Raw genomic sequence first — 13,255 nt, forward strand, 5'->3', positions numbered from 1 at the left:
AGTGTGAAATTAGTGGCGCAGAGGCCAAACAGCAAACGGGGGGAAATGTGACTATACTGCTCAGTAAAAGAGGAGCGAGAAGCAGTAATACAAACCAGAGCAATTTGAGGTTTTTACCTTACATCTCCCTGTAACATCTGTCTGTCCTCTAATCCACCTCTTTTCCCCCGGCTTTCTCTGTCTGCCCTCTCTCACCACTTCTCCCCCCTTTCCCAGTTGACTCACACAACACCCGCAGAGCCTGCTCGCTCCTCTTGTCCCCCGGGGCGAGAGAGGGATGGTCGACGGCGCAGGTGATGAAGGTGTTGTCGTCGTTGCGGCTAACCTCCAGGGTTAGCTCGCTGCTCACGTTGTACGTGGGATCGTCTGGAACGGGCTCCACCACGTCTGGACGCCCTGAGGTGTAGAGGGACGAGAGGGGAGGGGACAGTCAAGAGGAAGGCGTCTGCATCTTAACCAGGGCCTAGTAGAACATGGATTAAAAAAAATACTAAACATGGAAGCTATGACGCAGAAAAATACTCTCGACTGTAATAGGATGTGGTGGTTTCATGTTGTCGAACTGTACAGAAGTGCAATGATCCACATTCGTTCCTGTTAAATGAAAAATGCCTTTTCCGTGCAGTTACCTTGAGCCTTTGGGTGTTTTGTTCTGCTATCTGTCATTATATGCCACATATGCTGTATGTCTAACAATGCATTTCCATACATTTTTATAGCAATATCATACCTTTTCTCCCCCTAAAAGGTTAACTTTTTTCCTTCCGACTCATTCCGTGAAATGTACAATCCTAATATCCGATAAAACTTTCCTTTACAACAAAACCTGCAGGTCTCTCTTTGTCTTCAAGGTACCCAGGTTTGGCAGGAGTAACAGGAGTCAGATGTGTGTTTTTCTCTTAGTCTGCCAAAAATCCGTTTAAAGCAGAAAGGATTAATCCATTAGTCGATCAACAAAAATTTATTACAAAAATTGTTATAGCTGATAGACGTCCTAAGTCATTAATCAAGTTAAACTACCAGAAAACTCACTGGTCCCAGCTTCTAAACTGTGAGGATTTGCTGAATTTCTCTGTTGTATACCACTGTACATTGAATACCTTTGGATTTTTGGTCAGAAAAAAAAAGTATTTTGAAGATATCGTCTTGGTGTCTGGGTAACTGTGATGGGCATTTCAGACTATACTGTTTGTCCGTTAATCAAAAAAAAAACAATCTTCAGATGAATCAATGAATCCATGAAACCATGTCTCAAATATTAGTACCTCAATTAAACTGAATTTACTGACTTCTAAAAGGGTACAAATAACAAGCCCAGAGTGTGTGAGCTTGTGGTAACAGTCGTTTTCAAATCCTCTCGGTCTTACATCCTGCTGACACATCCTGGTTCATGTGGAAACATGTAAAGAAAATTTCAGTCTCAAATCTACTTCATGTGATCCTCAAAAGTAATTGTCGCATGTGTGCGGCTCCAAAGGAGTTAAGTGAAAATTCCCCTCAGTACCCAGAACCCCCTGTAATGTAACATCAGTAAACAGCACACAGCGAGCTCACATCTACTAACCAGGCCAGCCTGTGATGTTTCATGCTGAAGGACACCAAAGGGACAAGAGACACTAAAGATCTAACACTAGGTCCAGCTTTCTTTGGACTTGCCTGCTCAACGTTGCTTAGGAGACAGCATTTGCATTTCACATGATATAAAACCCAAGAACAAATTTTTATTCTGGCAAGTAAAGAAAATCTACAGCATCTTAACCGCAATCTGTTGCAGCAATATTTTGTTACTTAGAGTGGTCTGTTTAAACAGGTCTGTTTTTTATGATGTTAGTTTTAAGCAATGATATGCACAGTTTTTCTGAAACACACTTTTCCATTTGCTGTTGTTTCTCTTTCTTTCCTTTATTTTAAATTTCTGGCAGCAGCCACTCGCAGTCTGTGCAGTATAGAAAGAAGAAGAAGAAGAAGAACTGGGCAGGTGTAAGTGGGTCTGAACGGCAGCAACAACAGCTAACGGCAGCAACAGCACTACAGTTAGACACATTATGAAAGCATAAACACAGTGGAGACTGTCATCCGGAGACTGCACTCCGTTGTAGGGGAAAATATCAAACCGGGTGGTCAGACCGTGAAAGTGGTTGGTGAATCTGGGAAAGAGTGCCAGAACCTTATCACTTTCTCCTGCCTGGACTGACACATGCAAACATTCACACATGCACACAGAAGCATGGCCGCATGTAGGTCAAGCTCATGAATACCATATACACAGAGGAGACAGAGATAGTGGCAGAGAAGCAGATTGGAAAACCCACACTTTTGCACACACACTTTTCCCCCTGTCTCACTCTTTCATTCACTCAAACACACAGATATTAGAGTTGCCTCCTCCTCCGCCTCCTACCCCTCCCCCTCCAGAGAACTCTTCAAATACCACTGAATCTAATGACATCTCTCATTTTATTACCATAAACAGTCCTCTGACCCGCAGAGAAAATTAGTTTACTTTCCAGGTGCATTTCAAAAATCCTACGCCACTCAGAGGAGCCTTTTCGTCGCCGTCTCTCTCCCTCTCTCTCTGCACACAAAGACATGGATCTCAAAAACCAGACCAGGGAATGAAGAAACCCTGTTTGTTTACTCACTGACAGCGTTTTCGAAATCATACAATTGAGTTTTAATACGTTTTCCAGGCACGATGGGGGCGTGGAACTGACTCAGCATGTTCATTACGGAAAAAATGTGATGCAATCAATTTAAGTGGTTATTCCCAAGACAGCAGTGATGGACATTTACGCGTAATTCACATTTCCTCAGTTCATAATTAGATCATCAGGGTAGACTTGAATGTCAGCTGCTGCAAGCAGAGGAACAAGAAAATCGGACCGTAGAGCGGTAACAGGTTGCGTTACACTACATTCCATACAAACTGAGAGATTCTACCTCTTAAAGGGTCAGTTCATCTAAATAACAAAAATATATACATATTTTAGTAATGCAGATCTTTTTTTTTTTGGTTTTTCCAGGTTTTCAGATATTTGTCTATGAGATTCTTGTCTCCAACCTCATACAATAGAGATAAACGGAATTTCAATTGTGGTGCACGCAGCATTGAAAAATGCATTTGATAATTTCAACATTCACATCTCTCACCAGAAAGAGGGTCTGTTTCATACTAGGGACTATTTATCTGTTAGTTCCGATTAAAACTGTTCCCTCTGTATTTTTGCGGATCAGCCAGAGTAACCCAGATGTTGTTTCTGGAAACAGAAGTTGATTGTTTTAAAAACAGTTTTCAATGCTGTGAGCACCAAAGGCAAAATTCTATTCTTCACCACTGTATTGGGGTAGAGAGACAAATCTCAAAACCTGGACAAATAAAATGAAAACTATCTGCATAGACAGATATAATTTGGGTGGCTATAATCAAAATCTGTATATAATTAACAATGCTTTACAGTATATGACTACGTGAAAGGGATTATTCGTAAGGATTAACCAAGACGGACTCGCATGGCTCTAAAGTTCCCAAAGCTCTACAGAGCTTTTCATTGTTTTTCAACTCAGTGTTTTGGTTTTCCAACTTGCGACCTTACTGTTTCACTTCACTCTTGCCACTCTCTTAGCATTATTTCCAGCTGCAGCAGGCAGCTGTTTTTCAGTTTTGATAACCCCACTGTTATCAAAACTGACCCCCTTATTTGTCTAACCCAGACAGACAAAATTAGAGACTAGCTAACGAACATGGTGGAGCGTTTAGCAGCTAGGGAGCCAGACATTTCCCTCAGGAGTTGGTGTAGACCAAAGACAGAGCTAAAAGAGGGTCAATGTTGGACTTGCATTCATCAGGTGGACACAAACATGACTCCAAATGAAAGCTAATACTTCTCCATATCCGCTGGATTTTTTTAAATAGGCACGTTATGTGACACGTTCCACATATCTTCTTTATGAGCTGGTAATGTATATCACTGTTGGGTGCAGCCAAAAAAACACCCAGTGTTAATGCAGGTTTAATTTACACTCAATACGCGTACACTCAACCTAATGAACGAGCTGGGTCTCCATCTATACATAACAAGCAGACTGTAGACCCTAGACCACTCAACAGATAATATGACGTAGAGGTGATGGTGTCGTGGTAAAAATAAAAGTGTGAAAAATGATGGTTGTTCAGTGTTAAATATAAAGGAAACCGCACACATCCATCGGTATAAATGAAAACCATATTTGCAGAGAATCGTAGATACAGTATAAATAGTACAAAACTACTAGTTTTTGATAAGTGAATTTGGTTTTATTTAAACCTACTTAAAGAACTTAATTACTAAAAAAGAGAGGGCTGCACACTGCTACTCATTCCTCCACACATTTGTTTATCTAAACACCAAACTTCAGTCTACATTCTTAAGTCATCACGTATGGTCAATTTAGTGTATCAGTTTTTTGTGTCATTGCCTCACCACTCGTTACTATTAAATACAGTGCAAACATTTACAACAGTTCAAAAAAATACCAAATCATTACAAACATATATCATATCATCAAAGTTATGATTTTTATGACTGATAAATCATTAAAAATTAAAATATTAATATTCAGTTATATTTTCCCAGTTGAAGTGTGTGCAGCGCTTCTCATCTTCAATATTTAAGCTTGACTATGCTCCAGCACCATAAAAAATTTAATGGGATTCCTGTATTTTTCTATAAAACTCCTATCCCTCGAATGAAAAGGTGGGCAATCTTCACATCCGTGAGACTAACTTCCCCCAAGGTGGTAATGCGATGTAGATGAGGTGCTGGTGCTGCTGATGCTTCAACCCTCAAGCGTACAATCCACCATAAAATAATCATATTAGGAGAATCAAACGACTAGATGCAGCAATTACTGCGACCAGTTTGTTTGGGCTATTAAGGCTGGAGAAGTGTGCTTGTGTCGATAAGGTCTGGATTAGAGCTGAAACAATTAGTCAGTTAATCTATTAGTGTAATAAAATCTTGTAGCCAAATAATGGGATGTAAAATGTTGATTTTATAATTAAAGAAATGAAAACTGCCAGTGAGATATTTCCACTTGTTTTTAAACATTCAACTGTGTGGCATCTTGTGAGAAACGACAAAAAAAATAAAAAAATAAAGCAGTTTAGACTACTTAAAATTTGTAACAGTCACCTGGGCTGAGGAAATTCTTCAAACATTTCAATTTGTGCGTGAAATAATCCTCCCTAAATATCATGTTTTAAATTTACAAAATGTCCTAATGTAGCACACAGAATTTAAAGAATGTTACCGTATGAATCGTGATGGGTTGCTGCCCTATTCTGGATGAAAAAAAAAGACCAGTTGAACCACTGTGGGAAAGCAAAGCGAATGAGTGAGTAAAACTGCTCCTTAATATTCAACAACTTCGCCAGCCGAACAAAGCGCTTAACCCCAGGCTACTCCAGTGGAGCTGCTCAGTCGCCATAAGTAGAAAGCTCTGCTGCTACTTGGCATCTCAGAGGTGTGGAAACGTGTATCTGTGAGCGGACCGTAAAGCATGGCTTAACACCGCTGTGCATGCTCAGCAAAAGCCCTTCTTCCCTGGATAAGGGGAAGGTTTTAAAATAATCAAAACAGTCATCACTTTTAAGCTTAAATCGGATTACGGCCAATGAAGGCACTCTATGAACTCTTGAGCATTCATATGAGGTCATCTAATTTGGAAAGCCTAAATTAGTCCTGTTACTGGATTACATAGCTGCCAGAAATGATTTGTGTTATGTCTTAATATGTCTGTCTCTACTGCATTTATTTCCCATGGCGGGAGGTGACTTAGTACCTTTATTCAAGTACTGTATCTAAGTATAATTGTGAGTTGCATGTACTTTACCTGAATATTTCCATTGTCTTATACATTTGACTTTGACTCCACTAAATTTCGGATGGGAATACCGTGCTCTTTATGTACGTACTGTATTGCTTTTTCCTTGTTTTATATATTTTTCGGTTCTGTACTGTTGGTCACGCATAACAAGCAATTTAAAGATGTCACTCGGAGTTTTGGGAACGTCTGACTGACATTTTTCACTATTTCCTGACACTTTATAGACTAATTTTAACCGATTAATCAAAAAAATGTGACAGATTCATCAATAAAGAAAATTAGCATTACGGCCCTAGATGTGTTCCATTTCCCACAGTGCTCTGACTGTGGTTGAACTGACTTTAATTTATTGATTTCTGAAAGGCTGTAAACGACAAATCTCTCAATCTTACATCCTGCCCCGACATCCTCTACATCTCAAAGCTACTTCATGTCATCCTCTCTGCTGCAAATCTCAGGTGTGTCATTCTGCGGTATGAGCCGTATTACTTTTTGATACTTTTGAATTTTAAATGCTGGACTTTTACTTGTGAAGAGGTATTTTTTACATTGAGCTCAGCGAAGGATCAGAGCATTTCTTCCAACACTGTCTAATTCTGTCTTGTCTCGTACACTACATTGCTCCATATGGACACACGCCCAGGTACCCTTTGCCATCTGCCCCGTGTCCTGCATTATGACAATTTGGCCCGGTATTCAGCCGGTATGGCCTTAAGTGCCACCATAAATCCCCATTATCCCCAATCCAATACATCGATGTCACTAAATGATCCATAGCCCTTTCACACAGTACAACTAATACAGTCTTCAAAGCTTTTAGCCTTTCATTCTTCTCAATTACCACTCCCTTTCCCGCACTCTCTCTCATTCTCCGTCTCCCCTCGTCTCCCTGCTCTCTCTATCTAAATCCTCTTTCCGGATTTCTCTCTCCATTTCGTCAGCCTTCCCTCCGTTTTCTCCCTTCTCTCCTGTTGCGCTCTCCAGTCCCCTCTTCTTTAAAACCGGTCCCCCTTTGCTTCACTCTCTCCGACTCAGCTGCAAAGCTGACTCGCTTCTTCTTCTGTGGTTTTCCTAATTCCCCTACTGCTCTCTCTTCCTCCCTCAGTCTTCCTCTTCTGTCTTTACAGCTTCCATCAGTATCCTCGCAGTTGCTCCGTCTATTTTTATGCAAGCACACACACTCGCGCTCATTCACTCACTCCCTCTCTGTTCACTGTTTTCTCAGAAGCCCCTCACTGTCACTTTCATGATACAAGGCATCTCTCTCTCTCTCTCTCTGTCTCTCTCTCTCTCACACACACACACACACACACACTGTCTACATCTGTGTCGCCCTCATTCCTCTCGCTCTCTCTCTCTTTCTCTCCTTTTACTGTCAGTGAAGCTGGCAGAGAGGCAGTGCTGAGCAGCAGTCTATGGGCTCATCTTTCCAACACACACAGACACACATTCACACACACAGACCGCAACTGCATGAATGAGAAGCTGTGATAATAGCACACTGACCCGAGCTGCTCTTCCGCTATCAAGCTGGAGATGAGCGCCGTGTGACAGTCTGTATCCGTGATTATCATCTGTGCATTACCAGTGTTTGTGTGTTAACTCGGAGGTGTGTGTGTGTGTCTGTGTGTGTGTGTGTGTGTGTGTGCGTCATTCCAATAATGACTGTTTGGAGGTGAGCGATGTCAGAAGGGCTGGGCGAAGCTTCGAACACACCATCTTTCACATCGTGTTGCCAATGTCCCTGTCACTTTGGATGCAACTCTAGTACCAGATAAGAAAGTTGATTCAGCGAAACCTTGCACTATGTTCAGTGTATTTTTTTATTAACATTCAATGCTAACGTTTAAAAAAATTGCATGGCAATGGAAAATACCATGGTTATGGCATACAAACTATGGCTAAAGGGGCATTCCGCTAATTTTATACATAGTGTTACTTTACCACAGTTGTGTAACGTCTTCTGTGGCTCCTGAGGGCAATTTCGAAAGTCTGGAAAAATGATCCTGCTGATGTCATCAGTTATTATTTAGGCTTAGACACTACACATTTCTAACAGAAAGCCTGCATTAGAAACTGATGAATGGCGTTTCAGAGACAAGGAACTTCACCAGACAGGGAAACTCTAACGAAAGATGCTGTCAGGCTGCGTCATGGCAAGTGTAGGATCCGGTGTTTTTTGGAACTTGACCCATAGTAGGGACTAAAAGTCAGGGCCCTTGATGATTCAATTTTGACCACTGCTTTTCAAATCTGTTCCTTTGTGATTCGTCTAACTTTATGGATGTGCGCTATCAATTTGCCGGAGTACCCCTCGAATGTATGGTTAAGGGTAGGCCACTAAAACATTTTGTTAAAAGCGATATACGTAATTTTTCTCTGCCAACAAACATGGTTTGGGGAGCGGGTGGTGATAACAGTCATTTGCCAAGAGCTTCAGCCATCGTTGCGTTTACAAGACAAGAGGTTAGAATACACCCTCTGAGTGCCGCTACTTCCTCAACCTCTCATGCGGGACTGAGGGCAGACCGGATGCTACAGTGACTCAGTATCACAAAGTAGTGTTACGAGACTGGATGGGCCGGGGCTAACGGGTTATCATCCTAACTACAGTAGGAGAAAAAGACAAGGGTTAACGCTGACGTTGCTTTCCACTGCTCCGGACAGCTCTGGGCTAGTGAAGGAATGAAGGTTGATGCTGAACTTGCAACACCTCTTCTACACTACTAGGTAGACAGCTGATAATGCTAACGTTGGCTGTGTAGTGAGACAAAAAATTTTACATATAGCACCTTTAAGGTTGGAGAAAAACTGTGGTGGTAGTGAAAAGTAAGCAAAGACTAATTGTAGGTCTGTGACAGGATGCAAACTTTGGTTTCCTGCGTAAAAGTCGGATTCGCTACTTGCCCATCCAGTTCCCTTTTACTTTTTCATCTTGCTACATAAAAGGCACATTATTCTCTGCAATGGCACTGAATGCACTGACGCTGAATGCAAATCATGATGTGCTGATATGTCCCATATAAATATAATGCCTGGGGTAAGGACGATTTCTTTAGCAGAGGTAATTCCTATCGAATCTCCACAGTAAGGTCCGTGAATGATCCAGAATAAACAAAACATTGTTTCTGGAAAGATATGTTGCCGGTGAATTTTTTTTTAACTTAAACTAAAGACTTGGATATCTTAAAACCTGGCCAAAATAATAACAAAACTATCTGTGAGGCTAAATGCCGTTGAAAGTAAGAAGAAAAACACATCTTCTTGTATTTTGGATGAACTAACCCTTTAAACAGAAATCCAATCATTCTAAAAAGCAACAATCTCCAGGCTCCTCTTTCCCTCTGTCTCCTTTCTTTGGTTCAGCTCTAACAAAAAAATCAGATAATCTGTCCTCAGGCGGGCAGCTCTCCCATTCCTCCTCTTTGTAGCTTTAGTCCATTCTTTCGATTCATTTCAATCCATAATTATAGGAAAACACTAACACTGCCAAGGCATCAAGACACAAGATGGGCCTTTTTGCATTACAAAGCCCGAGTAAAGCATTTTCACATCCATAAATCATTATCATATTATATCATCATATTATATTAGTATAATTACCATAGAAAAGAACGCTGAAAACACTGCAGTTTACACTGAGTAGGATTTGGTAGGACATCTGCTGCAGAGCTTTGCAGAAGGACAGAGGGCGCTGTTCTTCCAGTACAAACATAGTTTAAAGCTTATAGAGTTTCTAGTGAAGGCAGATGGTGGAAGGAGCGAAAGGGCGACAGAAACAACACTTTCAACATGTTTGCTCTGCTGTGTCAAGTAAAACAGAAAACCTCTGACTGATTAGGCAACAAGGAGTGGGGGGGTTTATGGGAAACATGGTTGTAATGTGGAGAAACGTTACCACTGCCAATACCACTGGCGTGAGTCAGAGCCTGCCAATCGTCTCCTTGATTTTTGATTTATCTGTGAGAAAAAAGCTGGTTAATTTGTCCTCTCATGACATCCTCTCTGCGCTCCCTTTTTCTTCCCTGCTCATTTCTCCCATTTATCTGAAACAAAGGACCAGTCAGTCTGACCTCATGCAAAGCTCTCTCTATCTCCGTTTCTCTGTTCGACCTCATCCCTTCATCCTCTCCTCCGCCCTGCCTTTTATTGCTGGATTCTGTCGTTATCCCTGGCTAGATCCGACCCACGCTATCTCTCGCTCTCTGTTGTGTCACTCCCAGTTGCAGATATGTTGCAGCTCAACAGATGACACGCACACACACACACACACACACACACACACACACACACACACACACACTTGCAAGAATACACTCTGCATCAACAATAACAGAAAACACATACACAGTTCCTGGATACATGCATAGGCACAAATTGACAGGATCAGGGCATGAAGGAATGATTGGAAAGAAGGGCACAAACGCAAACACGCAAACACACTCGCAGCATGTTTCTGATCTCACGCACACAAGCAGCATGCCCTGGCACTTGCACACACACACACACATATACTGTATGCAGGCACAGGTTTAGGGCACGCAGAGAGACAGCAGGCTACGTGGCAAGGACACAATACACACACACACACACAGCGTGATCATACACGTACACACACACACACACACACACACACACACACACACACACACACACACACACACACACACACACACACACACACACACACACACACACACACACACACGCACTACATTCAACAACACTGATACATGATGCGCATAAATTTACACGTCTATAAACATGCACACTCGCAAATCCCCATACACACTGCAGAATCACACAAACACTTAAATCCAGACACAAACAGATGTACACAAGCGAAAACCACATCCTTGCATTCCGACAGAATATCCTTGCAGCCACACACTCAGACGCAAACAAACAAACACACACTCAAGCACATAACCACACCCATGAGTTTCCTCACCACACACACACAGATCCAGCAAGAGCACAAGCCAGAGCACAACAACAGACATGTCCAGCATACAATTCTGACCCCACAATACACACACACACACATCCACAAACACATAAAGAAAGCATCCACACGCCTCCTGTATCTCTCACCTTCCAGCTCCTGGTCTCCGCGGTACCAGATCAGCCTGGCGGGGGGTTTGCTGCCAGTACTGGTGCAGGTCAGGGTGACTTTGCCCCCCTCCGGCACTGCATTCTCAAAGCCCGATATCTGAGGTTTACCGGGCACACCTGGAGAGAGATGGAGAGACATAAAGATTTACAGAGTTAGCGAGAGAGAGAGAGAGAGAGAAAACTTTTATACTGCAGGCCTCACCTTGCAGCCAGAAAAAGAAGCAAAAAGGCCATTGGCTGAACCTCTAACAAATATTGGGTATTTTTCGCAAAGCTGTGGTGTATCAAATTGTGAGAAAAAAAAGAATATTAATAGCAAAATTTGATACAGCATCCTCAATATCACAGACAAGCTTTAATTTATTTGGTCAATTATAAAGGCTCTGATGGAAACCAGATGGGAGAAAAGTAATGATGCAGGCTTGCAATGATTTGCACCCACAATTGTTCACAGTCATTGCACAGTGGCTCAAATTTCTGTACAGCTTCTGTTCACCCTGACCTTCCGGAGGCATCAAACCTGCTGTCTCCCCATCAGTGCCAATAAGGCCTGGTGCACTATAATTTTTCCACGCTTGCCGACAAGTCACCGCTTGTGCAAATAATGACTGTTCTGTGTCTGAAGCGAAGGCGGAAGTAGCTTCCTGTCTGTACCGCGTCGCAAAACCTCTTGGGGAAGAGGCCAGGTGGATGGCCCGGCATTTAACTAGACAGTGCTGTTTGCACCCAATTTCCTACCAAATATCAATGTTGGTTTCTTTTACCCATGACCACAAGTGCCCCCTAATTTTGTCCAAGTAGTTTTTTGTGTCTAAATTTAACTATAACTGTCACTTGTAGCATTTTCTGGAGGGTACTTCAAAAAAAAATGTCATCATGAAAACAGGGCATTAGATAAAATGCTTTTATTGATCCTCTTTTGTTGTTTACTTTGAAGGAAATGTTAGGCAATGTAGAACTAGAGAAAAGCCCCACATAAACCAGTATAAACCGGTACCAGTACTAAGTTCTTGTAAAAATAATGAATGAATGTACGTGATAAAAGAATGGCTGAATTTTATAATGACACTGATGAAGAAACTGTATTTACTTTTACTATTTTACTGTCTTGTCAATACCTGATCTGCTAGTATTGGACCCAAACATATGTGCCTCCTTAGTTGTATGGAAAAATATAAAATAGTAGTCTGTCTGTTTCATGTACATTTATTAGCACTAACAAATGATTGGGTTTTTGAAATTGTTATCCATTGCAAACAGTCTCCACTGATTGAAAAATGGCACTGATGCCGTCACATGAATATTCCATGATAACATACAGTAGACCCCTTACTGTGTCCAGACTTATCTTTATTAATCCAGTGCAAACAGGTTGGACACTTATAACTCTTGCGATGAATCTGAATAACTGAAATGCTAACCACATTTTTAGTAAGGCTTGAAAACAGGACAGAAGCTTACAGAAGCTGAATATAGAGACACAATTATCCCCAATAGACATTGATAAAATCCTTCATTAACTTAACATTCATAAAAGTGCTCGAGGTACACATATTAAGTATTCCTACATTTGAAGTGAAGCCCTAAAAGGCATGATGGCTGCCGACTGAGAGGTACGTGGAAATGCAATTAATTCAAAAAAAAAAATTTTGGAAAAAAAAAAAAAGTATTATCCTTTTAGAATCAGCAGTGTGGGTTCTGCGCCGCCTCTGACAGCGTTTTCTACAATTCAAGTCAGTCTGGTAAATAGTATTGTGTGAATGTTCATTCTCAGTACTTCAGTTTGGTTCAAAATGTCAAGTAAATTATATTTTGCAGAGATTATTAAATACGACTCCCAGAATTCATTAGCTGAAAGCCAAAACAGGAGTTCGAATGACTCACTCAGACTAAATGTTTTTTTTATGGGAAGACACTGGAGCCTTGGGTGCCGGGTTTGCCGGAAAAAACTGAGCGGGACAGAGGGGATGACATGAGCCAAAGGTCAGATCCCAACCGCCAAGTTAAACACCCGGACGTCCCCAGCCAAACCAAAATTTCATGATTCATCTTCCGCTCCCAGAGGTGTTCTCGCAGATTCCAGCACAGTCGGTTAAAATAAGAAACATTTTTGCCTAATTACTATTTTAACTTGGAGCACAAGTCGAAGTGAAAACAACGCAACCAGAGGACGGAATCCACACATCCAATCCCGCAAGATATTTCAGTATCCACTTTGCCTCCATCCCCATGGTCGAAGGCAAGAGAGGAGAAAATTAAACTTTTCTTGACATTC

The 13,255-nt window shown here is 41.6% G+C and overlaps 1 protein-coding gene across 1 annotated transcript in view; it reads right to left on the reverse strand.

The window, feature by feature from the left end:
• cadm3 (cell adhesion molecule 3) overlaps positions 1 to 13,255 on the reverse strand; it is an 85,363-nt gene that overhangs the window by 16,676 nt on the left and 55,432 nt on the right. The window contains exons 5-6 of the mRNA XM_040144176.1: positions 10,960 to 11,097; positions 226 to 396 (exon numbers count right to left, since the gene is read on the reverse strand). Coding sequence (XP_040000110.1) covers positions 226 to 396; positions 10,960 to 11,097 — 309 coding nt within the window. The remainder of the gene's footprint in view (positions 1 to 225; positions 397 to 10,959; positions 11,098 to 13,255) is intronic.

This window comes from Xiphias gladius, chromosome 14, assembly GCF_016859285.1.
Source record: "Xiphias gladius isolate SHS-SW01 ecotype Sanya breed wild chromosome 14, ASM1685928v1, whole genome shotgun sequence".
NCBI lineage: Eukaryota > Metazoa > Chordata > Actinopteri > Istiophoriformes > Xiphiidae > Xiphias > Xiphias gladius.